We start from the raw sequence: 27,487 nt of genomic DNA on the forward strand, positions 1-27,487 counted from the left end.
TAACAAAAGTATCCAGTGATAATAGGTACTTTGTACAGGATAGGCAAAAATGAGCCTTGGCTTCAGCCTATTCCTTTTGTCGGTTACAGAGTTTGTTTAAAATTTTGTTGGAAGCATGTATGGTTATATTTTTGCCAGTTGATTGCGCATAATTTAAGTATTTTATATTGTAACCGAAATAAAACTATTAATTCAATCATTCATTTGAATTGTAAGCAGGGTTTCCCACAGAAAACTTGCTAAGCCCGGTGGTAGTAAGGGTTGGAAGGGTGGCCCACTAGCAGCAAAGCATGTTTTTTACATTTGAAACAATGTGGCATTGTTTACGTTTGCTTCTGCTTGCTGCCATATTGATGCTGCTGCTCACCCAACATGAGCGTTTAGTACATCTTGCCTATAAGAAGTGCAAGGAGCTTCAATAAAAGCTCTATGGCTTGTGCTCTGTCAGGAACCTGAGTGCAACATGCTTTGATTTCTTGTAGAAACTATGACCGCCAAAGACAAGATCTACTCAGAGAATTGCAAGAAATCGGCTTGGAAGAAGTATCTCTGAAAAGTATTTTAGAAGTAGAGTCAAGCAGCGGGGGGAAACGCTGTTTATTTTTTCAAATTCTTAAAAGATACTGGTCTATATAGCAGGATATAGTGCACCAAGGTGGTAGTCCCATAGAACTATTGGATGCCGGCTGCCTAAAAAGAAGCAGTCGCAGAAGAAGAAGAATTATTCACTGGTTCTATGGTTCCCATTCCATGCAAGCTGCCTCATCGACCCGTGACTAAGCCAACATCGCGCCGCTACACTCATGGTCAAAAGGTGAACCAGCAGGTTCAACATCTTTGCCTTTGTTCTTCCAACTTCTGAAGAAAGCGTTTTTGGCTTTTTCTTTGTGACATCCCGTTATGTTCAATCACAAGTAGCCTAGTTGGTGTGTAGTGGCAGTTGGGTGATGAAAAGACACCTGACCTCAGATCCGCCATGTGTTCACGTGTGCCATTTCAATGAATAAACGATGGTGTGTCTGGCGGTGGGAAATTTAAGCCTGGCGGGCCTTATAATACACTGGGGGAAACAGTGTGCAAGTATTGTAAGCAACAAAAATATTGTAAGTAACAAAAGCGAGTAAGTAACAAAATGACAATAATCCGTTACTTTATAATAACTTACCACCAACACTGAAGTTAGAAAGTTGCCACTACAATTGCCACTACAGTTGCAGTCTTTTTGGTATTAAAAAATATTGTGAGGTTGTAAAAAAGGTATTAAAAGGTATTAAATTCAACTTAAGAATTTCTGTATACCCTGTGTTAACAACATAAACTTTAAGGTAGGAACTGAACCATTTCTTTGCTGTGTAAAACAAGTTGTGTAAGACTATGGAACCCTCCTTTCTTGGCATGCTCATTGTTTTCCTGTACACGTGTGTGTATGTGATGGAGAATATTAAAGTCCAGTGTCTTTGGTGACAGAAAATCCACCATCTTCTGGTTCTATCCTCAATCACAGGCACATACCCAAAGGTCAATGTGAGTAACTGATAATAAAATTACTTGTATATCACTAAATCACTAAATATCATTTTAACGATAATGATGGTTTAAATTAATTGTTACTGTCTTTTAGGGCTGGGTCGACACAGTTGACATAATCGACAACATAAATTCGTCGACATGAATAATTTGCGTCGACGTATCATCCCAAACAGGAAGTCGTTGTACCTGCGGAGGCTGAGACGCAGCTGAGACGCAGCGGCGGTTTGTCAATTCTCCGATGTTGGTCATTCACACAGTGTGAAGCACTGCTGGAATAGAGACGAACTGCCATGTAATTCACACAGAAAGAGAGACGTGATGGTACACGTCATGATGATGACGTCGGGGTGTTTCCTATGCCCCTCCCCCCCCCCCCCCCGTCAATCTAAACCTGCGGACCGTTTATAATGTGTAGCGATTGAGAACCCGGCCCCCTAAACATCTTGGAAGATGAAAGAGTTACGTTTTTCGCGCTAAATAACATTATTACATAATCACCATCAGTAAACAGGTCGCTGCGTGACTCTTATACTTGCGGGGACGGAGACTGTTTTCTGGGGGAAAGTGCACTGAAATCTCGGTCAGGAGGGCTGACCATCGCGGTGATTTCTATCAACACAACCACTTGAGTGAGGTTTTTGCCGGTGACAGATGCTATTTTTCAGGCAGAAATGTGATGAAGAGTTGGTAGGACAGGCGGGAGGACAGATTCTGCTCTCCCTACAACTGCAGTATTTTTTTCCTCATAAGTTACCAACGACAGTTACAGTTACTACGTTACTTTTGTTTGGTCATGTAACGTTAAATTAATCGTTAGATTAGTCGATTAATCAGAAAAATAATCACAAATAATCTTTTTCCTATGATATTCACAGCTGTCAATGTTAACGCGAGAATAATGCTTAACACAAATACCTCTTAATGCCGTGAATTTTTTGCCGCAGTTAAATCGGCACGTATAATATGACCCTCGCTCCGCTCGGTAGTTTGTGAAATACTGTGAGTAACTATGGACAATAGTCACAGTTAAACTTGCAGTATGCCACAGACAGCCCGATGTTGGGGAATTGTGGGTTTATTCAATTGCATGTACAATACCTCATCCATTGAGTCTTTAGTATTGTGTGCAGTTGACAGGTTAAAACAAGGTCACATGCTTGTTTCTGATTGCCAAAGGAGCATTGCATCCTTTTCTTATCCTTCATTGTGCATAATTACTAATTTAAATGATGTATGGTGGGATTTCATGGAGTTGTATCTCAGGGAAATAAGATTTCTCTGCTTTCATCCTGTCTGTGCTCCTTCTGAGACTTTGTGTGTGTTTCAGATGTATGACTACAGTCTGGATATGTGGAGCCTGGGCTGTATGTTGGCAAGTATGATATTCAGGAAGGAGCCCTTTTTCCACGGCCATGACAACTATGACCAGGTAATCACAAATCAGGGTTGCTTGATGGGACTGAATTGTACCACAGGCCACCGTCAGCCCTTAAACCTTCATGGTTATGTCTTTGGACACACTGTAGCTACTTTACTGTAAAGTAATAACTTTACACAGTCTTCATTGGCAGAGCAGCTACATGAAGAGCAGGCTATAACAAGCTTTTTTTCTACCCTGCTTGTTTTAGTTAATGTAGTCTTTAAACAGTAGTGACATGTATAGACTGGCACTTGTAGCCACAGATCTTTTAAAATTCTCCAGCACTTGTCACCAGTTCCCAGCCCAAGTTCATCCAGTTCTGCTTGACCATAACTCTGCGCTGCCTCTGCCGTCCCGCATTCAAGCTCCATTGAAAGCAGTTTACAGTTGAAAGCGGAGGTGCTTTGGATTTTGAACACTGTGCTAAATATTTTGGCAACAGATTTGGCGGTAAAAAGTTTGTTATTTTTTAAAGTAATTCTGGGACCGCACTTTTCCTTACTTTTTCGTACTTCTTGTAGGTCTTAAATTTAGTTCAAGATGGTCTTTAAAAAGTCTTGAGAAGTCTTAAATTTGACTTGTTCAAACCTGCAGAAACCCTTTTATAGGTTGAGTCTGGAAGAGGTTAAGGCTCTGGTACAGAACTGTCCAACTGTTGTTTGTTGTCCTCTAGTTGGTGAGAATAGCCAAGGTTCTGGGGACTGAAGACCTCTACGACTACATAGACAAGTACAATATTGAGCTGGAACCTCGCTTCAACGACATTCTGGGAAGGTGAGTCACATGCAGGGTTAAAATTGGAACCCGCCACTCACCAGATGGGTGTAAAAATATGTTTTGGCGAGTAAAATAAATAGGTCACACGCCATTGGCAGGCTGCTGAAATTAGCCGACTTTGCCATATAACTTCCAACATAAATGCCAAACAGTAAAACAGACACAGTTTACAGCTACAGCAGATGAGATTTGTCCCTCGCTGTCCACCGTCATTCAATATCAAGTTGCGCAACAATGACTGGCCACCGCTGTCAACGTTTTATGTGCCTCTGATTCATATCTTCATGTCACTCCGCAAGTCCATTCATTTGTCACGACGGAACTTAATTGAAAGCAGAGCTCCACCAAAGAGCCTGCAATCGTTGCGGAGGGTTATCTGATGTGTCAGTGTTTCCCCCAATATGCATTCTTCAGCGCAGTGCTGCTGCTGCAAAAACAGACATGATTTTTGTAGGTTTAATATCGCGGGCTAATGGCGAATTTAAGTTGCACACAGTGAAAGCACTACACCCTAAGTTATCTTGAAATTGATTATATTTTCATTACTGCTAATTGTATAATTAATTAATTTTTCAATATGTTGATGCGAGCTATTATTTTTCAAAATTATTGCCACAGCCCATATAGAACCACAGACAGCTATTAATATATCAGTTTTAACACTGAAGCTGCAGCTCTCCCACAATATTCTGCAAAACCAGGTTGTTCAGCTGCGGCTGGGAGATGAAGACAACAGAGCCGCTACTGTAAACCGTTAATGTGATCTGGGTGGTAGAGGATCTGTTTTGGCTCGCTGTTGCTGTGTCTTTTGATTTTTTATTCACTTGCACATACCTTGAAAGGCTCACCAGGTGCTTTAGTTCAATGTGTCGTTTCAGGTTTGTGGTACAGGATAGAGTACAAATTAAAAATAAAATAATAAATAAATGAATAGTTCAGACAGTGGCTTCAGGGAAAAACTCAGTAAGGTATTACTTTTTTTGTTATTTAACAAAATCAGAGATTTAAGCAAGAGCAAAGAGAAAAGGAGCAAATTCAGGTAGTGATTTTGCAAATGTATGTTTGTGAATAAAACATTTTGCATAGGATAACAAACTTCATCATGTGTTCAAGAGCAGTATCTTCTGGGTTAATATAGCAAACAACATGTTTAAGGGTAAGAGAATGGACACAGTTAGCAGCATCATAAAAATGAGATCCGACAACATCATCCACATTTTTTTTGATATATCACAGTAAAAAAACAGATGTGAAGCCTTCATTTGTTTTTGCCTCCATGCTTACCACATTGATTATGCATGCGCGGTGCGACTCTGTGGAGGCTAGTGTTTCCAGTGTTAAGTCCGTTCAGGACGATTTAATCTGTTTGTTTGGTAATGCCTGACTGCATGTTTGGTATGCAGCTGTTTCTGTCTGAAATAGTTAAGTTTCGTTTTGATCGAAAGTAAAGCGAGTTGCACAAACCTCTCGTCCAGCGTCCTTTTTTATACACAACAGCCAGATAGGGTGTTTTTCCGCTACATATCAAAGCCTGCTCACAGTGTGTTTTAGCCGGTTTTCGCCTGGAAGGCTCGATGGAAATCTGGCACTGTCTTGAACGAAGTTAAACTGTGAGAACGCGCCGTTCACAAACGCCAGAATGAATGCGTTCACAATAACGTTCATCAGGCAGAAATGCGTGCGTTCAGTTCACGTTCGCACAAAATATGGACGAGTTCATGAACGATCGTTCATTGAACGCGTTCAGGCACAACACTGTGTATATAAATACACTACTCACAATAAGTTAGGGATATTGTTATTTACATGAGTGCTTTTCCTATTTGGTCTGAATTCTAATGAAATAAGTAAAAGTTCCTTTTGATATTACTAATAATGAATGAGAAGAAACACCATTTTCATTAGTTTAATATTTATAACCCCAAAAATTTTGACAATAACAAGGATGGCCCCAAATAACAAAAATTGACAATGTCAGTAGCGGGTGTTTCCACCATTTGCCGCAATGACAGCTTGACAGCGACGTCTCATGCTCCTCACTAGCTTCATGATGGGGTTCAGGTCAGGGGACATTGCTGGCCATACCATATGAGGCACTCCGACTTCCTGAAGTCGAGCTGTGACAATTCTGGCACGATGTGGTGGAGCATTATCATCCATGAACAGAAAGTTGGGGGTGTGCTGGCGGAATTGGGGGATGATGATGGGTTCTATGATGTCTCTGAGGTAAGAACGTGCAGTGACTGAGCCATCTACAATAACCAAATCTGTTTTGCGCTGACTGGTGATGCCTGCCCAGACTGTTGCACCTCCTCCACCAAAGGGCACCCTGGGGATCATGTTGACCTCGGCGTATCGCTCACCTCGCCTTCTCCAGCAACGCTGACGACCATCATTTCTGTGCAAGGTGACCCAACACTCATCAGTGAACAGGACGGTAAACCACTGCTGCATTGTCCAGGTCACATGGTCTTGTGCCCACTGCAAACGTTGACGGTGGTGTCTTGGTGTCAGTGGAGTCACCTGCAACGGTCATCTGGCATTCAAGCCAAAGCGGTGGAGTCGGTTTCGAATGGTTTGTCTGGAAACCCTAGTACCCCTCACATCTCGTAACTGGGCCTGCAGATGTGTGGCAGTTGCATAACGATGTCTGAGTGCATAGGTCCTTAGGTACTGGTCAACGTTGCGGTCTGTCACTCGTGGGGCTCCACTCCTGGGTCTGTCACGAACTCTGCCAGTAGTTCTGTGTCTTGATGCAAGTCTGCTGATTACACTTTGAGACACACCAAGTTCACGAGCAACATCTGACTGCCTGCCACCGACCCAAAGGCGCGCTATGGCCAGGTGGCGCTGCTCGTCCGTTATGTGACGTCGTGTGTTCATGGCTGTTTGAATGATGAACTTGGAATGACTTACTGACAATACCAGCTTTTTATGCCCACAGTATGTTGAAATTGATGCCACGTTGAAAAGGGTTGTCTTTTAGTTTTTTGGTATTGGCCCCAATATGTAAGGCACACTGTACACAGTGAGACCATTATGTGGAAAACACAAAATGAGGTGTGTCTATCACCCCAAGACAATTGTCTCCCTATCCCAAAACTCTCTGAAGTGACACATACACCGTATGTATGAAATCCACTGAGTCTCTCACAATATCCCTAACTTATTGTGAGTAGTGTATATATGACACACACGGGGGTCTGCTAGGTTACTGACTAAGAGCACCGCTGCTACAAAGAAATCTCGGGGAAACACTGTGTTGTAAGACTTTTGGATATGTGGGGCGAACTATTACTTTCTTAGCTGCAGCCAACAACGGGCCAACTACTACTCACACCTATGAGTAGTAGAGGAAGAGGAGGATGTAGTAGTTTAGTGGTTCCCTACTAATCAGTGGGCAGTTTTACAATTATCTTTATGCTGTTCAGTGTTTATTACAGGAATTCTGTTAGTTAAGGTCGTGATTGTGAACACTTCAGTAGCCGGTCAAAACATATTTTGGCCCATAAATTTCGGTCAAAAATCTAATTTTATACCCTGGACAAATGATAATGATGATGATGATGCTGTCTTGACTGAACAGACGTATGTTGGAGGAGAAGGAATGCATTACGTCAACATTGAACCTTGAAAAGGTTCAAATTCAACAGCTGGAGCTCATCTGTGTTTCGTGTGTACTTCATGGCACGATGTCTATAAATTAGGGCTGTCAGGCGATTAAAAAAATTAATCTAATCGCATTTTAATCTCATATCTGCTAAAGGTACCCAAATAAAGAATTTGAATTCTAGGACATTACAAAATTGTATTGCATGACTAATCAATTGAATACACTAAGAAGAGAAGATCTGAAATCCACATTTTTATTGGTGAAGTGCGTTTCATAAATGAAATTTAAAAGAAAATGGTCAAGCACATCCCAGCAAACCAATTAGGCCAGGTGCATTATTCAAAAATGCAATACAAATACACTTATGTAAATAAAAATCAGAAATAAAATAAGGCTGAGACTCAAATAGGCACTTAAGCAGACTCTCAAGCTCAAGGGTTTCGCGTTTAAATGATAAGTCAAGCTGGAGCAGCTTCGGTGATAGGCAAATTCTTTTTTACAAAAGCTACAAATCACCGCGTTCTTGATAGATAGATAGATAGATAGATAGATAGATAGATAGATAGATAGAATTACTTTAATGATCCCAGACTGGGAAATTATTTTGTTACAGCAGTAGTGGGTCCGCAAATAAAACACTTTGTACATAACATAAATAGAATCCAATATATACATAGTGTATATATACAGTGTACAGTGTGCTATAAACAATAATAATATATACAACAAAACAAAATATGCAAAATATACTATAACAATAATAATATATACAACAAAACAGTAGAGAGACCAGAGTTCTCTGTCAGGCAGAGGTGAGAGAGTTATTGTATAAAGTGATGGATTGTGGCAGGAACGATTTCCTGTATCTATTTCTACGACAGCAAAGCTGAAGCAGCCTTCCGGAGAAGGTGCTCCGCTGTCTGACCAGTGTGAGTTGGAGAGGGTGGAGAGGATTATCCATGATGGATAACAGTTTTTTCAGTGTCCTCCTCTCCACCACAGCCTCCAGAGTGTCCTGTTTGCAGCCAATCACAGAGCCAGCCCTCCTGATCAGTTTGTTGAGTCTGTTGGTGTCGCTGGCTCCGATGCTGCTTCCCCAACAAACCACAGCAAAGAAAAGTACACTGGCCACCACAGACTGATAAAAGATCTCCAACATCTTGCTGCACACGTTGAAGGATCTCAGCTTCTTAGGAAGTAAAGTCTGCTCATCCCCTTCTTGTAAACAGCTTCAGTGTTAGATCTCCAGTCCAGTCTGTGGTTGATGGTAACACCCAGGTACTTGTAATCCTCCACCGCCTCCACATCCTTTCCCAGAATGCACAGAGGTTGGAAAGCCGTCTTCCTCTTCTTCCTGAAATCTATCACCATCTCTCTGGTCTTGCTGATGTTCAGCCGCAGGTGATTCTGTCCAGTCCACTCCACAAAGTTGTCTACCAGTGCCCTGTACTCCTCCTCCTTTCCCTCACTTATACACCCAACAACAGCCGAGTCGTCAGAAAACTTTTGCAGGTGACACGACCCGGTGTTGTACTGAAAGTCAGTGCTGTATAAGGTGAACAGGAATGGAGACAGTACAGTCCCCTGTGGAGCTCCTGTATCACTAACCACCGCATCAGACAGAACACTGCCCATACGGACGAACTGTGGCCTGCCTGGAGGAGGAAGAGGAGGAGGAGAAGAAGGAGAGGTGCTGCACAGGAGAGCTCACATCAGAGGAGTGAGGGAGGAGGGGAGGAAGCATTTGGGGCAGTGAGGGTGTGTGGGGGTCTGGAGGTGTCATGGAGACGACAGAAGGCTGTGAGCTGAACCTATTAAAGAATCTGTTCAGCTCGTTTGCCCTCTCCAGGCTACCCGTTGACTGTCTGCCGCTCACCTTACACCCAGTGATCTGCTTCATACCAGTCCACACATCCCTCACATTATTCTGCTGGAGTTTGGCCTCCAGCTTCCTCCTGTAGGCGTCTTTACAGGCCCTCAGCATATCCGTGAGTTCATGCTGCACTCTCCTCAGTTCTTCCCTGTCTCCAGACCTGAACGCCCTCTTCTTCTTGTTAAGAAGGGCTTTCAGGTCATTGGTGATCCACAGCTTATTATTAGGGAAGCAGCGTACAGTCCGGGTTGGCATGGTGGTGTGTTCACAGAACCTGATGTATTCTGTGATGCAGTCGGTCATGCTGTCGAGATCCTCTCCATGTGGCTCAACAAGTGCATCCCAGTCTGTCGACTCAAAGCAGTCCTGTAGTGCGTCAGCAGCCTCCTGAGTCCACCTCCTCACGCTCCTAGTGTGGACAGGCTGCCGCTGAACAAGGGGGATATACTTAGGGGTCAGCAGGACCAGGTTGTGGTCAGATCTTCCAAGAGGGGGGAGGGCTGTGGGACTGTATGCATCCTTAGCATTTGCATACAACAGATCCAGTGTGTTACAGTCTCTGGTGGGGCAGTCAACATACTGGTGAAATGTTGGATGGGTTTTGTCCAGTGAGACATGATTAAAATCCCCAGTGATGACAATAAATGCGTTAGGATGCTGCGTCTGTATCTGGGCAACAGCGGAGTGGATGATGTCACAGGCCACCGCTGCATCAGCTGAAGGAGGAACGTACACACCGATAATAATGGCGGACGTGAATTCCTGGGGCAAATAATAAGGCCTCATCCCCACAGTCAACAGTTCAATGTCCGGGGTACAGATACGTTTCTTCACATGAACATGTCCGGGATTACACCACCTCTCACTCACGTACAGTGCAATCCCTCCTCCTTTCTTCTTTCCGCTGCTTGTCACGTCCCTGTCCGCCCGAACAGTGCTGAAGCCGGGAATCGTCACGCTGTGGTCCGGGATGTTTGAGTGAAGCCATGTCTCCGTGAAACACAACACACTGCACTCACGATATTCCCTCTGATCCTTTATTAGCGCGGCGAGCTCGTCCGTCTTGTTCCCCAGAGACCTCACGTTTCCCATGACGATTGCCGGTACAGCCGGTCTGTGTCTCCTCTTCTTCACCCTCCGTTTCACTCCGGCTCTGCAGTCACGGCGTCTCCTCCACAGCTCCTTCAGGACCTCAGGCCTGGCTCCGGGTAGCAGTGCAGGTTCACACAGAGCAATCAGCTGGTCGCGTGTGTAAAGAATGCGCTCAATGATGCGCTCCTGACCCTCCGTTGCTAGGGTTAGCAAAAACATCACAAAAAGTGCCGTAAAAGTTCAAAAAGAAAAAAAAGAAAGGTGTTCGTCCTCTCCCAGTCTCCGGAGAAGAGCCGCCAAAAGTTCAGCGAAAACCAGAACACAAACACAACACAAATACAACAAAAACTACGAAAAAACTTAAAAACCCACGGGAGCTGCTGTTACAGGCTGCCACCTAGTACGGCGCCATAGCAACTGTTGATAGTCCCGTCTTCGTTCTTTTTATAAATAAACTTGCCGTTCAAAGGCCCTAGCAACGATGTGCTCGCCTCGCTCCCCTGAGTCGCGTCCAGGGTGTCTGTTGTCACCCTGCTTTGACTAGCGACGCAGGTGGGAAGTGACGAACACGTCCGGACAAGTTCCTTGTGCTAGTGCTAGGGGTGGGCAATACTGCAAATTTTGGTATCGATCCGATACCAAGTAAAGACGGGGCCAGTATTGCCGATATCGATACTGATACTTTTTACTTGAAAATTCCTGATCAATTAATGATTTTGTACTTTTGCCTTTAACCCTTATGTTGTGTTCCGGTCAAATCTGTCCGGTTTAAAAATTTTATATCTGAAAAATGTACTTAATTTGATCAGACTGGCCTAAGAGTCCATGACTTTGTCCACAAAGAGGATTTCAACACGCAAAATAAATAGTATTTATTTGCATACAATTTTGTGTATTTTATTCAACTTTTGTACTCTCTTGGTGTTCCCGGTCAAAAATGACCAGTCATTAGAAATTAATGGGGGAGACTACAATTAGTGTAAAAAACTGATCTCAGGTACATCCTCATTTGTCATATGGACACACAAACACACACACACACACACACGCATGCAGACAGACACACACCTTGGTTCCCAGGCAACCACCACTGGAACCTTAGCCCAGTAGAGTCTCTCTCCCGCAGGAACAACACTTGTTCTCAGAAAGTTGTTGGAACATTGTTTCAATAATGAACTTTTCTCGCAGCTTTGGTAGCCTATATAAATGCTTTTTTGAGGCCTTGCTCACAGTTCATTGTGTGGCAGCACCATGGCACGTCGATATACCATAAGTGAGGCTATTGATTACATATGTGATCACCACACTGGTGAGGAGGAGAGAGGCCAGGAAACTGACAGTGAGGATGGATTAGAGGAGGAAGTGTCAGAAGATGAAGACGACACAGAATATAATCCAGACCAAGAATTAACTGATGGGAAGGAATCCAGTGATGAAGAGGATGGCCATGCTGAGGCTGCTGTCACATTCAGGTCAAAGAATGGGAACTTATCCTGGTCTTCATCCCCACCTGAGACCCACCTAACCCTTTGACTGGGAACACGACTAGTGTTACTTGATGTGACTGTATAAAAAAATTAAAAGGTTTAAAAACAAATGTCCTTGGTAACTTTGACCCTAAGTAGTCTGTGATAAACAATATACTATGTTTCATCTGATTATTATATAGTCAAAATAATCCAGAAATGATGCTTTTTAGAACTCGAATTCAAGATGTATACGCTCAGATCAGTGAGGTATACAGGCCATAAATAACAAATAGAAGTTCAAAACTTGTCATGTTCACAAGAACTGAAGTTGATAAAAAGATCTAACACAACAAGTAGTGATAATATATGTATTATACAGTTTTTATGATGAGTTTAAATGGAACGGTCATTTTTGACCGGGAGCACAAAATTGTTTAACATGAAACGAACACAACATGACGGTTAATTAATTGACCATGATTATGATAATGATAAACACAGGACAAAGATTTTAGCCAAATAAGAAAATTATATTTAACATAATTAAATATATAACCTATCTGCATGTGGCCTAAATAGGAATACTAATGTTCCTTCAACAGATACACAAAAGGGTTATTATATTCTTGAGGTAGGTTATATATCTTAATATAAGTATATATTTTTGAGTTACAGTGAACCTGAGTGAGCGGAGGTCGAGAGGTGAAGAGGAGCGCTGCGCTTTAAGGACTGAGAGAGACAGTGCGCTCACACAAACTGTGAAGAAATACAAGTGATTTGCTGAATTTATAGAAGAGAAACTACAACAAAAATATCGATCTCATCACGCTAGTATCGATCCGATACCAATACTCACCTTGGTATCGATACTATCGATATTTGGATCGATCCGCCCACCCCTAAGTGCTACCATGACGTGCCACTGCCAAGTAGCCTACAGGTCATTCAATGGGCCAAATTTAAAATGCTCGCGCATTGAATTGCCACTCAGAATCTCAGAATTAATTGCATTAATTTTTATAACGCGTTAATTTGCAGTGCAATTAATTAATCAATCTAACGCGTTAAACTGACAGCCCTACTGTCAATGTCATTATCACAACTTTCTGTGTCCTCTTGCTTGAGTCTAAATAGACATAGGAATTTGATGTGTTTTATTTTGTTTTTTGCCCTCAGGCACTCTCGTAAGCGGTGGGAACGGTTTGTCCACAGTGAGAACCAGCACCTGGTTAGCCCTGAGGCTCTGGACTTCCTTGACAAGCTGCTGCGCTACGACCACCAGGCCCGGCTGACAGCCCGCGAGGCCATGGATCACCCTTACTTCTGTAAGCCCTCAGAAACACCCAGTGTTGTTTTATAAGAATGGAATCATGATCAGTTAATACAAAATAAGTTGTTTGTGTATTTTGTTGTGCCTACAGTCCCGATTGTGAAAGATCAGTCTCGTGCGGCCGGATCAGCTAACCTGCCCAGTGGAAACACAGCTGTTAGCACAGCCAGCATGATCACTGGTGAGAACACATGCACCTGACATGAAGCTTTTCTACTGCCCTGCATTAAACATGAAACAATAATGAACATCAAAGTGTGCGCTTGACAAACAGGAGGCAAAAGTGCTGCAAAAAGTCTTTCCTTCAGCACATATGTTAACCAATGTTCAGGTAGAGTGTGACACAGTGTGAAGATCTGCAGCGTCAGTTTGTCATCTGTTCTGTGTCCTCCACGTGCAACAACTTAATCTAGCAAGTGCTCAGGCACGATGCTATGATCTGTGTTGAAATTAAGGGTGCAGGGCTTGAAACACTGGTCAGCTGGCGCAGAGTTTGACAGAGAAACTTTATTGAAACATATTACATTGTCAGTGGGTTCCATATCATGGTTAACTGTCAATACACCAGATAGTTCTTACTAATGCAATACGTTATATTGTTGGACATTTGTATTGGCATTAGCAAACACTATGATAGACTAGTGTATTATTTCTACCCATACTCTGAGCTGCGGTTTCTCCAGATCTGCCAACATGTACGCATTTTTCGTACTCGGTACACATTTTGACACTTAAGTACGCTTGTACGCATTGCTGCTCTCCAGGTATGCATTTTGTTGCATATCACAGTTCACTGGTTTCAGTTTCTATGCAACTTCTATCTCTGAAGTTGATTCTGCAGCTGAGCCACAACAATCTGCGTGTAAGTGGAGTGAAAAGTTTTGGCCAATCAGTGCGCTGCATTTTAACACCCTTGCCCACATGCCCCTCCCAGCCAAATGCTTTGCGCATTCAATTCATTTCAGTGACTCAAGCAAGCCAGGCTGGCCGGAAAACTGATCCCTCTTCTGCAGCTTGAAGTCACTGCCAAAGCAAACAGCATTGAAAAGGTAGAATTAAGCCGTTAAGTTTAGCCGACAGTGTTGTTAACCACTCGTACTCTTCGTACTCTTTCTTCAAGGTTGGCAGGTCTGTTTGTCCAACATTTGAGTGGTTTATCTCTTTCTTAAGACCACTTTCTGATTTCTAGCTTTATAGAAAAAGAACTGGTGCTCAATCACATGGTTAAAACCTTTTTCTTTAGTGAAACCACACAAAACAGTAACAGAGATGCTTTGTTTTTACTTAAAGTGAGATGTGATCGATGTTGTACTTTAAGTTTGCATTCAGGGAGTTGACAGCCTGTCTGAAATTTTACATTTTTTCTGAATGTATCAAATGTACTGATTTGTAACACTCCTAGTGCCCACAGCCTATTGGCACAGATCCGTTTGTCTGATGTTGGTTTTCTAATCATCTCTCTGATCTGTCCTCTCTCAGGTATCTCTGCCTTGCCAGCCTCCACTGCCCTGGGTCCTCTCACTGGCTCGCCGGTCTTGTCTGCTGCCACCAACGCCCTGAGCACCCCAGTGCCCGCTGCTGCTGGCGCCCCGCAGTGACACCCCACCCAAATACACTCTCTCCTGCCATCAACCCCAATCTCTCCCACCTCCACCACCACCCAGCCTGGGGGGGAGAGACAAGACAGATGCCACTCTGGCAGCCCTCACCACATTCAGTCAGTGTGACCGCGCCTCACCAACCTCCTGGCCGGAGGACGTCGTCTTCTAAGAAAAGAAAGATGTTTTTTTGGTTCCTTTTCCACCTTGAATGAATGTGTTAACCGGACATCTAAAATGAATGTTCTGTTTAATTGAAATATACAGGTATTCCCTTCATTTTCCCACAAGCCGTAGTGAATACAAAGGGGTGTGGTGTGTGTTTGAGTCTGAGAGCGAGTGTCATCCATGACCCCCCACACCATGTTAGTTTGAAGGCAGTGGTCAATCAGTACATCAGCAGAAGGCAAAAGAAAGATGTCGGCCATGAGGACCAAAAGGAGCACATCCTGTATAGTTTACTACTGCAGCATCAACTAAGACAAGACCTAATGAGAACTTGTGATTTATCTCCCCAGATGAATCTAAACACCCTCCAGATCACAGCATTTTGGAAGTGTTTGGTGCTGTTCTGTGCTCCAGGTGTATGTAAACACAGTGACACTTCAACACTTTCTTTGCCTGAGTAGTTTTGTCTTACCTTTCTTACCAAACCAGATCACCGGTCTTCTTTTGATATGCGACTACCCTTCATGTTATCAGTTAATTTGTTTTGTATTGAAATGTTCCGGACTGCTGGAAAAGGTTAATCTCCATCAAGTGGTTCGATCAACTCTAGTGTTTGTACTATGAACCCCTTAGAAGCCAGGTAAGGTTAATTCAGGTTCTCAAAGAAATGGTTTCTCAAATGTGCTGCTTTAAATTTCCTTGAATTACTTCAAGACATAACCAAAGTTTACTCAGTTGGTTGGAAGAGGAGACTGACCAAACCTAGTTTTGTTTTGTGGGAGTAGGGAATATTATTACAAAATATGCGACACAGTAATCATCTGCAGATGACTAAAGTGCTGTTAGTGTTTGGAGGAAAGTACACTTCTGTTGTGTTGTGTAGTGACATGGGTGAGCTGTGTGAGGGAAGTATCGAAGTTGAAATGTTGAGTAGCACTTGAAGAGTTTTCCCCAGTGTTTTCGTGCCAGAGTTTGAAAGTGTAAGTTTTAGACCATGCTGTACATATGCATCTTTTTTTTTTTTTTTCATTTCAAAACCAGAAAATGCAAATAAATCAGAACATGTATACATTGACTGGAAAACGGAGCAGTTTGAGTCCCTACATCACTGTATATATTTTTATGTCCTTATGTCGAAGGCTAGTATTTGAAAGTTTGTGTAAATAAACATGTGTTTTATTTATCAGGTACTTCTGACTGATTTATGTCTGACCACTCTTGTCACATCCACAAAATGCAAACTGGATTTTTTTCCCCTTGTAGTTTAATCATTTGATCACATTTAGAATGAAGTTTTTCTATGTCTCTTCACATGATTTCTGACTCCAGATGTAGATTGAGTTATCAGCTGCTGTAATTGCTGTCCACCCTGTCAATGTATACCATCAAAGTAAGACACACAAAGTCTGGAAAAAATGTCATCTTTTTTGCAAAATCTTTTTTGTTTTGCTAGATGATGCTTAAACTCAAAGAAGACTTGTGACACATGACTGCAAGCAAACTACACATGATCCAACAGAAAACACACTTTATTAACATGTTTCTAAAGGACGCCACACATTATGTATTTCAAAATAAGGTGTGACATAATCAAGTGTACTGTCTGGTCAAGTAAATTCTTGTATGTGTGGTGTGTTCAGTGCCTGTCAGTAAGCCAGTATGAGTTATGTCACCCTGAGGTGCTCATTTGACAGTGTACTCTCTGGTACTGTGGGGATGTGTTTCTCCAGCTGACATCACAGCAATGCTTACTGTGGAAAAACCTGTAAAACAAGCCCAGGGACAAAGGCATCAGTACTTCAGCATGTGTCATCTCTCACAATGTGTATGATAAATTCAGTTATAGATCTTACCTGTTCAGACGCAGCTCCTTGTCTATCTCCTCCAGAGTCTTCCCTTTGGTCTCTGGGAGCATGAAGTAGAAGAAGATTCCAGCTGCCACAGCACTCATCCCATACAAGAGAAACATGCCTGACAGACCAATTGCATCTGTTGATTGGAATTACAGAAAGTTCAGCCTCTTTCACTTTTAACTAAGTCAGGTGAAACGTCCAAGGCGACGTAATCATCTTTTTGGGAGTCAAGAATAATTCATAACTGGTCCAGACTTTATTTTAAGTCATCTTATGGCCTAAGGACTGGATTTTTTTAAAGATCACTTAGACAGAAATGCCTGACTGATGATTAGTCAATCATATACCTGTATAGGTGTACAGGGCCCTAACTGGTCTTAAAATGTCAACTATCCAGATAAATAAGTGAAGTAAAAATGTTTTTCTTACTTCATCATTAATCTGATTAGGTCAATGTTCATACTAGTATATAATGTAATTCCCAATACTTGCTTGCATTAAAATAGTCTATCAAATATCTGTGAGGTAAAGTAACTTAGCAATTATCTTCAGTAAACTTACGTGGTGTTTCATCGATCACAGACACAAATTGAGGTAGTGCACTTAAATAATAACCCACTCCCACAGGCAAAACGTTTGGAATGACCCACCACATAGAAGTGCAAATGGTGTAAATGCTTCTTTGGCCTTAGTGAAGCTTTTAGTATCCAGAGAGACGGATGTTTTTCTCATAAGCTGGTGTAGATATATAGTTAATAATGGAGTGCTTGGCTCTGTGTCAGCTGGATGTGTAATGAGGCACTGTTACACGTTAGCCATATCTACTTAAAAGGTGATAACACACAAGGATTTTGAAGTTGTTAATCAGACAGATTTTGTAAACACACAAAACAAGTGGTCAATCAGTGAAGCACAGATGTAATAAACAAATTTGGTGTTCATAAGTAATATTTGCACCTTTCAAAACCAGTCAAAATGTCCTCTGTGAGACAGGTGTATTGGAACTCACCGATAAAATTCAAGAAAGTGAACGTGACCAGCAGGTTAGCAGCCCAGTTGAAGCAGTTGGTGAAGGCGAATGCTCTTCCTCTGATAACAGCAGGAAATATTTCACTCAGGAGAAGCCAGGTCACTGATGGAAGACAAAAAAACCCTTCATTTCTCAGCTCTACTAACAATCCACATCCTCTTGTGTTGGATAATGTTATTTTAAAGACAGTAAAGCTACATGTGGCATCTGCATGCTAGCAGCTCAAAAATGCTTATCATTTACACTGAAAGCGTGGTTGTATTTTAATTAGGAATGTACTGATTATCGGGGTTATTGGGGCCAATCTTTAGCATTGCCAGTATTAGTTTCAGTCTTTTTTGTGTCGAGTGTTGATAAATTAATTCAGTTAAAAATGTGTTACTTTGGCTATCTGTTGTCTGACCCACTGATCGATTAGACGTATAGCCTATTAACACTGATTAATGTGACTCAGCAAAGTAACTAGTAGAAAACAAAATAGCTACAAAATAACTACAATTACTGCACTGTAGTTGAATGCCTCTGCGCACCAGTCAAGCTCCTGAACTGTGGCGTTTAATAATGAGCAGAATTCATAATTTTTTTGCATGATATATAACATAATTGTAAAGTTGACCTTTTGGATATAAAATGTTGTCACTTCATCATTTTTATCCCATTTAACATTTGTGGATTGTAATAGTTCTCAATTAGATCATTATCAGTAATGAACTAAAATATGTTTTCTGAGTTCATAGAGACCTTTGTCCACTTAAATCTGATCTGATGCTTGAGTCCAAGTGGACATTGGCTTCAAATTTACAGAAAGTCCCAAGAGTAGGACAGACAAACGGACCTGAAAACATAATAACTCAGGCCACAGCTATTACCAGCGTGGAAGCATTTAAATGCATTGGACTCAAAGTATAAAGTAGCAGAAAATGGAAATACTTAAGCAAATTACACCAAAATTGTACTGAGTGTCTTTCCATCACTTATTATTCAAAATACTGACACCAAAATTTATTTTTTTGCTGCAAATGTATATCAGTTCCAAATATCTGCAATCTGTCTCTGGATGAATAATAATAAGTATCGGTTGATCGTTATGAATATTTAAGCATACAAACTGTGATATCTAAATAAATATAAAAATATACAAACTTGGTCCAAATCCAAAGGAGTATGCGCTGACAACGGCCATCATACACACAAGGATGGTCCAGTTCACAACTGTGGAGTTGTGGAGGCTGGGAGAAGATGTCAGAGGTGTGTCCAGTGCGTTCTGTCTGACTTTATCAGGTACCATATTTATACCTTGTGTGCTGCTATTGAGGAGTCTATGGCTCTCATTAAAATGCGTGTCAAAATTTGACCTATTAACAACACGTAAATAAGGTAGATCTGTTGTGTTAACAGTAAAGTCCTCAGAATTAGAAGGCCTCTTAGCATTCATCACGGAATGTCCACTGAGAAGTCCGATGGTTATCAGACACAGAGCCATGACAGAGCATCCACTGATGAGCAGAGGCCTCCTGCCCAGCCTGTCTGAAAACACCATGGAGGTCAGAGTCGCGATCACTTTGATAAGCCCCATGCCCACCGACGCCAGTACTGCTGAGGCGTCGCTATGAAATCCCAGGGAGTGGAAGACGGTGGAGGCGTAGAAGAGAACATTTGGCTGGCCTGTGAACTGCTGAAAGAAAACCAGACCAAGGCCAATCACAGTCCGAGTCCTCATGTTGTCTTTACGCTGGAAAAGGTACATGGTGTTATAATGAACTTTCTTGTTTTCCACCCTGGGACTGACTCTAGATTCTGCTTCTTGGTTTTCTATGGTACACATGAGGTCTCTTTCAGTTTGAGAGCAAGGGTCCTTAGAGCTAGATGGAAGAAAACAGATAGTGACGAGCTGAATCAAAGTTGGTACTACTGCTAATCCAAACATCCACGTCCACCCTCTTTTAGAATCAGACAGGATGTAGTTCATAGCATAAGCTGCCAGAATGCCCACCGTGATCCCAGCCTCATACAGTGATACAAGGAAGCCTCTGCGGCTGGGGGTAACCATCTCGGACACAAAGATGCAGCAGGACATGGAGGATATACACATGGCAAAGCCCACTATAATTCTGCCCAGTACCAGTGCAGAGAAAGAGCTGGTGAGCAGGACCAGGCTGCCGGTCAGGATCAGGACATTGCTGAGTAGGATGGAGTTCCTGCGTCCCTGATGGTCGATCAGGCAGCCGCCCACGATGGACGCCAGCAATGCTCCTATCAACAAAGAGCTGACCAGCACCTCCTGCTGGATACACGTGAGTTTGAACTCTGACCTGAGCTGCAGCAAAGCACCCGAGATGATGCCCAGCTCATAACCAAAGATCAGGCCGCCCAGACTGGACATCACACTGGCCAACAGGAGGGTGGAGCTACCTAGGAAGTGAAGCATTCAGATTGTTTATCTTTGAGAAAAGCAGTCATCACAAAAGACATACATTTATACATTAACATTATCTCTATAGAGAATTTAGGTTTTTCTGATAATGTTTAACTGCATGGGGTTTTAATCAGAAGCTTTGGATCAATATGCTGCTGTGAGACAATATCTAGACTACAGCCTTGGCAGAGCTGGCTGATGATGCAGTACCACCATTGGCCATTGGTGTAGAGTCAAATACATCTCAGCTTCATAAATATTGACTCAAAGAAACAAATACAAAGTCAATCATTTTATTTTCAAAATATCATGGTCTCAGTTGCAAATTTGTACTTGTTAATATAGCTTGTTAATAGAGGACAGATTGTTTGCAAGAGGAGTTAAACAGCCTATCTACTGGATTTCAAACTGACTTTGAACATAGGAGGTGGCTAAAGACATTACTTACCAACCACCTACAATGCTGTACTGAGTCCTCTCCCCAGACAGTTTAACAACCACTCACACCTGGGCTCACCCAGCCTTACCAACCTACATGTAGGCCGCTTGGGTCAAAGACCCACAAGTGGCCCTAAGGGCTTTGAAACTTAGAGCTTATATGTATCCTTAATGACTCTGTAAGGACATTCCCACACAGAGTTTAAAAGTTAGTTAGAACTGAAGATGCCTGTTGGGTGAAAAGGTAAAACTTCTTCAAGAAACTGAAACAAGTTCAACTGCCTACGATACAGCACTCAAATAGCTGAGAAAGGCACTCTGTAGCAAGCATGACGTCATATGCGTCACGCTAACGTAATTATTCCGGGAATGCACTACCAGAGTTACCTCTTAAGATGAGCTAGCCACAGGCTGATAGAGGCAACCAGTGTAAGAAGGGGAATGTTTAATTTTTTTTTACTTATCTAACTGCCTGTCCACTCATTGGCATTTAAAAAGTGATTAAAATTTTTAAACAGAGAAAAGTTGACTAATGCAGCTTTAAGTCATAAACTGGAATCTGACCCAGTGACAGGCAATAAGAATAACTATAATAAATAGCCAATCTTCTCACTGATGGCCTTGTTTGTTTATGTAGGTCATAAAGAGACATCAGTATTAAACTGAGACTGTTTCATAAGCTGTTAAAATCTTCTAGTGTGGTTATATGATATAGATATTAGGGCCGGAACGATACACAAAAGTTATGATTCGGTGTGTATCATGATTTTTGACCCACGGTTCGATTTTTTTTTTAATTAAACATTTTATTTATGTAACATTTCATTAACTTCTGTAAATGATACTTATCTGATAATATCAGAGGCAGAGTATTGGCAAACTGAACCACTAGCCCAATTCCCACTGCCGTTTGCATGCGGGGATCCTGCACCAATTCTCCGCACCCTCCTCTGTGTTAAACTTTCAGATGCGGAAACTTTCACGCAGGTGCTGATCCGCCTCTGGAGGTAGTATCAGGAGCCCTTTTGACACAGCGTCTCTGCATTATCTCCGGAGCGGTGGTTCGCCAATTCTCCGCTGATGGTGATTCACATAGAGCGAAGCATCTCCGCCGTTCCACCGTGTAATTCACACAGACCTTCTAAAGAGGTGTGACGGTACATGTCATGTTGATGACGTCAGCGTTTCCCAGGTGTTCCCCCTATCGATCTAAACCTGTGGACAGTTTATATTCATATGGATGCTGTTATAATGTGTAGTGATTGAGATACTGACCCCAAACATCCTGAAAAGGGACAAAGTAACGTTTTTCGCGCTAAATTACAGAATTACATAATCACCATCAGTAAACAGGACAATGTCTGACTCCCTCACTCGCGGGGACGGAGGCCATTTTCTGGGGGGAAGTTCCCTGAAGTTGCGGTCAGGAGGACTGATGGTTGCTGTGATTTATTTTCATCACAAACACTCGGTGAGTTAAAGTTTTTGCCGTGACAAACGCTGTTTTTCAGGCAGAAATGTGACGAAGAATTGGTAGGACAGACAGGAGGACAGACACTCCTCCATGTACAGCTGTGGTATTTTTTCCTCATATAAGTTGCCAAAGACAGTTACAGTTTCTACGTTACTGTTTGGTCCTGTAATGTTGATTTGTGGGACATTTCTCTGTATTTAGTTGAGTGAAGGACCTGTGCAGTTATCAGACTAGTCAGACTGACACGCCCCTGCTCCGCACGGATTATCCTTTCACACTGGGACGGTTCACCAATAATGCGGCCCTGATACTACCTCCAGAGGCGGATCAGCACCAGAGCAAAATTTCCCCCCTCTCTGCATCTAAGAATTGGCGCAGGATCCCCACATGTAAACAGCTGTGTGAATGGGGCTAGGGGACACCTGGGAAACACCAACGTCATCAACATGACGTGAACTGTCACGCCTCTTTAGGAGCCGCAGCACCGGCTTTCTGTGTGAATTACACGGCGGAGATGCTTCGCTCTGTGTGAATCACCATCGGCGGAGAATTGGCGAACCACGGCTCCAGAGATAATGCGGAGACGCTGTGTAAAAAGGGCTAGTGTGAATAGATGAGCTGGCGGCGCATATGGAGGGCGTGTCTATCGGATGGTCCCTCACTCAACTTAATAAAGAGAGGTGTCCCATAAAGCAACGTTACAGAACCAAACGAAGGTAACGTAGTAACTGTCTTTGGCAACAAGGAAAAAAAATACCCACGCAGAGAAGGGTCTGTCCTACCGCCTTTCCTACTGACTGTCCGACCGACTCCTTGTCACATTTTTGCCTGAAAAACAGTGTCTGTCACTGGCAAAAAACTTTTACTCACAAAGTGTTTATGATGAAAAAAACATCTCCACGACGGTCAGCCCTCTGGACCATGACTTCAGTGAACTTTCCACCAGAAAAGAGCCTCCGTCCTCGTGAGTGACAGAGTCAGACAAGCCACCAGTTTACTGATGGTGATGTAATTATGTAATTTAGAGCGAAAAACATAACTTTGTCACTTTCCAGGATGTTTGATGGGTCAGGATCTCAATCGCTACACATTATAACAGCATCCATATGATTATAACTTATCCACGGGTTTAGATTGACGGGGGACACCGGGGAAACACACACCCGTCAATATTCATGACGTGTACCGTCACGTCTCATTAGCCGCAGCGCCGACTTTCTGTGTGAATTACACAGCGGTTCGTCTTTACTCCAGCGATGCTTTGCTCTATGTGAACGGCCAATGGCGGAGAATTGGCGAGAATTGGTAGTAATGCGGCGTCTCTGTGTGAAAGGGGTTACTTATAGCTCATAGGGCTGGATGGACTGGAAGTTGTGTTGCGATTCTGCCCTCTCACACTGCAAGACAGGTTCGTGGATCTGAGTGTCGTGATTTCAGTTTTGATACGTGTATAATAGATATCAGTAAGAAATATCAAATTCATCATATGGTAAACCCTGTTATGTCACCGTTAATGTTTTCTCCACCTCATTTACATGCAACATGTTATTTACATGTAAATGCATCACTAGTAACTATCCAATAGCTGGAGGGGCCATTCTGCATAATGAGTACTTTTTCCTGTAGTGCTTTGGTAAATTGTAGTTACAATGATCATAAGTATTTCTGTAATTTCATAGAAAAAAATCTAATTAAGGTGTGTGGAGATTTAATAAGGTTGGGTATGGTACCACTGTGCTGTAGCCAGGTTTTCTCCAGGCTATTGTCTGAAAATGTAACCAACTCTATCACAGATCAGAATGATGAGGATTTCACTTTTTTATGTCTTGCTGATGAGGTCAGAACAACAGATTTAGCTAGCATGCGGTCCTATCTCAATTCTAAAGGAAGAGCCTTTAATTGAGACAGTATGTAGGTTACAAACAGGGAAATCAACCCTTTACTCAGGTATAGATGTTATTTAAATCACAATGCACAAAAATGTCAGCATTTCAATATTGTGGATCATCCTTTACAGTAAAGTGTATAAAGTTTTAGTTTACAGTGTCTATCACATTGTAATTAGTTTGTAAATATGTATAAATCACTGCAACAGCTCTGCAGCTCATCACAATAACCTGGGAGTCTTTCATGTTCAGTATCAATTGACTGAAGTGCAAATGGACAGACAGAAAATCCAAATGAAAGCTGCTGAATCTCAGTGCTGATAAAAGATGAGCTTGTCTTTCATTCATGTGTGGAAAAATTAAGCTTAGAACAGTGGTTCACTGACTTTACACACAGTCCATCTGTAAAACCTGCTATATTTAAATCTTCTTTTCACAAATTGATTGATTTGAATAGTTAATTTAACCCCTAACCCCTAACTCTTAATCTATTAACTAAAAATACAAACCTATCAGCAACTGTAACGCTGAATTGTGGGTGTCTGCATTGACTTTAAACAGCTCACACTGTTACTTCAGATAAAAGTCCAAACAAGCACTTTGCAGGGTAATGTTCTTTAAATGACCGCTTTACAAAGTAAAATCACTCAATTACAAATAACTTACCCATTGATCTGTTAAATGCAGATTTCAGTCAGGTTTTGCAGTCTGGATTCATTCTCTGAAGACTTCCTCTGTGAAATAGAAGCAGACCATAAAGTAATCTCCAGTTCCTGTTGTGTTATCTTGCTCCGGCACCAACTGACAGGCTTGTGTCCAGCTCATAGAAAAGACAATGGAGTCCACAAGAGCCTGCTGCAGCCCCGTCACCCTGACAACCATCTTGTTGATTGCCATGATTTAATTAGGGAGTCCACTTGAAATGGGCTCAACAGTACATGCTGTTTAGCAATCAGTTAGTTTCCCACTGCCCTGGAATATTTGGTATTAAGACTAAACAAGCTGAGACACCAACAGGAAGAATCTACTGCCATCAGTGTATTTTGTATCCTGCATATGGTGATGATGATGATGATGATGATTATTATTATTATTATCATTATTATTATTACAACCTCACTTGTGTAAGGTCACAGTCTGGGACCCAGATGTTGTCCCCACTAATCACTGGATTGACTCCTGTTGTCATAAAAATAAATATGAATAATGATGTCTGGTGTTGTTCAAGATCCCTGGCTGCAACTTAGAGGTGGGTAAAAATATCAATTTATCAATGCATTGCAATATATTTTTCCCGAATTCAATATCGATTCAGAAAATTCTCTGAATCGATTCAGGCAAGCAGCGTCCCCCAACCACCAGCTGTCCCTCGCTGGACGCCTCTCGGTCGAATTGCTACCTAAATAATCTAAATCAAAATTTAAAATCGAAATCAAATCGAATCGTGAGGTTCTTAACAATATCCAGCCCTACTGAAACTAATGATTATTTTCATTATAGATTCATCTGTTGATTATTTTCCTAATTTGTAAATCAATTTATAAAATATCAAAAAAAGTGAAACGCATGCATCACTTCCCTGAGCCCACGGTGATGCCATCAAATTGCTTGCAACCAAAAGTCTCAAGCTCAAATATATTCATTGTATAATGATATAAAACACAAAATGAATAGAACTAGAGCTGTCTTGTTTTTGAATGAATGATTAATCAGTTTGAGTCATCTTCTAAAAAGAAATTTGTCTTCAATGTGTGTGTTTTCTCTTTCTTTACAGTGGTGAATGTCTTTGGGTTGTGGATGTCATGGTTTAGGGTTACGGTTTGGTTATTTCCTCATTCCTGTTGAGAGACTCTCCTCGTGTGTCATGTTTAGTGTTACACTTCCTGTCTTTACCTTTTCTTTACTTCTGCACAACTGTGTTTTACTTATTAAGCAGCCCACTGTATTCACCTTGCTCTTTTTTCAATTTGTCTGCGATTTCATATCTGTTCCTCTGTCCTGTTTTGCTCCTCGTTTTTTACCTGTGCTGCTATTTGCTCATGTCTTCCTGGTTTGTTGTGGTTGCCTTAGTTTTTGCTCTCATGGATTCTTCATCCTTTTGTTTTTGTTGAGTTCCTGTTATGTCAGTTAAGGTTTTTCTTTTTGGCCTATGTCATATGCAGTATGTATGTCATTGCTAACATGGACATTTTATTATTACTGATGCATTACTCATTTAGCAGCATTATATATTGTTGGCTGGTTTAATATAGCAGTGCTTTATCATTTGAATGAATGATGATGCTTAATAGACACAATATCGAGTAATTGTCAAAAAAATTATGTGATATAAAGCATATGCCCTCACTGTTAGTATAGTTCAGTATCAGATGGCATACAATGGAAATACTCAAAATGGCACAGTTCTTTAGCAGACACATTTAGTTACATTCCATCTCGCTACGTTTTTCCTCTGCTCAAAAGCAAAATAAGTCTCTTTGTCCGACTAGTAGCCATCGTCTTTACAGTCCGCAACTGTAACTCAGCTGTTGTTGACAACAGACCCGTTATTCATCGACCCAGTCCGTCTGTCCATCCACAAATGTCCGCTGTTGTTAAATGGGACAGACAGTCTGCTCCCTCGCTTGTGATCCTAGCGGAGTTTCCTGGCTTGTCTCTTGCATTATTAAGAGCTCTGGAGACACTTTTAATTTTCGGTGAACTTGAATATCTTCGGCTTTGAGACCTCGGAGGACAGAAAAGGACTCACCGTCAGCAGCAGAGGGATCACACAGATGCTCCTGGAAAAGTTCTGGCCCTTAGGGAATTTGAGCTACGTGGCAGCAGTGTCGGACTGCAGGAGGAGAAACTTGTTGACGAGCTGACGCCAGAGGTCGACAACTAGCCCATTCTCCCAGAAAGAGAAGTCCCTCAAAGTCCCGACACAGCAGGGTGACAGCACCGGCTCACCTCTCTCATGTGCTTTAGCTTGGACACTTGATGAGGTTTCATTGTTTTGTAGTATTGATGTTATGATCATTATGTGGATAAGGAGCGTATATATTTTAAACCGTTTCTGAGTAATAGGCCGACATTAAAAGTTAGAGTGCAACAGCAGTATTACTACTGTTAGTAGTCATACTATCAGTAATAGTAAAACTAATAGTAATTATAATAGTAGCAACACGTCATGGTATCAGCTATTGAAGAGAATAAGAGCTGCTGTTTAGCACTTATTAATGTGTGGTTACAGAATATTTCAGGGAACCAACATGGGCTTTAGCTTAAATTCTCCCTCATTCCATCCCCCCTGTTCCCCCTTGACAATAACCAAATAAATATGTGGTCATAACAGGTAGTTTTTTAATAAATGTAAGAATATGGTTGAAGAAAACACAATCAGTTTGCTTCAAATCTGACTAAACTATGTTTTATATAAAGACCATTAATGTATACTTAATGCATTTCATGCCAACATCCATTATTGTTTTAGTTTATTTTATTCTTATGTAAACATTTGTGTGTTCTAACGGGCTACAAC

At 41.8% G+C, this 27,487-nt stretch overlaps 2 protein-coding genes and 1 non-coding gene across 4 annotated transcripts in view; 2 read left to right on the forward strand and 1 right to left on the reverse strand.

Moving 5' to 3' along the window:
- The window catches only part of LOC115583517 (casein kinase II subunit alpha), a 41,536-nt gene extending 25,476 nt beyond the window's left edge, over positions 1–16,060 (forward strand). Inside the window, exons 9-13 of one of the 2 annotated variants that reach the window (XM_030420461.1) lie at positions 2,858–2,959; positions 3,624–3,724; positions 12,951–13,099; positions 13,196–13,285; positions 14,584–16,060. In XM_030420461.1, coding sequence (XP_030276321.1) covers positions 2,858–2,959; positions 3,624–3,724; positions 12,951–13,099; positions 13,196–13,285; positions 14,584–14,702 — 561 coding nt within the window. In that variant the 3' untranslated portion in view covers positions 14,703–16,060. The remainder of the gene's footprint in view (positions 1–2,857; positions 2,960–3,623; positions 3,725–12,950; positions 13,100–13,195; positions 13,286–14,583) is intronic. The other variant, XM_030420462.1, reaches the window with a different exon arrangement.
- LOC115584190 (small nucleolar RNA SNORA57) lies at positions 1,383–1,512 on the forward strand. The gene has a single exon (XR_003984511.1). It is a non-coding gene; the product is annotated as a small nucleolar RNA SNORA57 (small nucleolar RNA).
- Positions 16,061–16,381: 321 nt separating the features above from the next.
- On the reverse strand, positions 16,382–26,842 carry slc2a10 (solute carrier family 2 member 10). Its single transcript, XM_030420453.1, has 6 exons — positions 26,717–26,842; positions 24,634–24,701; positions 18,897–20,165; positions 17,733–17,855; positions 16,724–16,859; positions 16,382–16,633 (listed from the first exon to the last, which is right to left on the reverse strand). Exons 2-6 carry the CDS (start codon positions 24,635–24,637, stop codon positions 16,540–16,542), a joined length of 1,626 nt encoding a protein of 541 aa, XP_030276313.1. The 5' UTR covers positions 24,638–24,701; positions 26,717–26,842; the 3' UTR covers positions 16,382–16,539.
- Positions 26,843–27,487: the final 645 nt, after the last annotated feature.

Source organism: Sparus aurata, chromosome 6, assembly GCF_900880675.1.
Source record: "Sparus aurata chromosome 6, fSpaAur1.1, whole genome shotgun sequence".
Lineage (NCBI taxonomy): Eukaryota > Metazoa > Chordata > Actinopteri > Spariformes > Sparidae > Sparus > Sparus aurata.

What these genes read in the sequence shown, in the direction of transcription:
- slc2a10 (XM_030420453.1), bottom strand. An exon ending in CTCCTTTGGATTTGGACCAA is followed by an intron (nt 17,856 to 18,896) that starts GTTTGTATATTT and finishes GTCTTCCATCAG; the next exon opens with TGACCTGGCTTCTCCTGAGT. An exon ending in AAGGAGCTGCGTCTGAACAG is followed by an intron (nt 16,634 to 16,723) that starts GTAAGATCTATA and finishes CTTGTTTTACAG; the next exon opens with GTTTTTCCACAGTAAGCATT.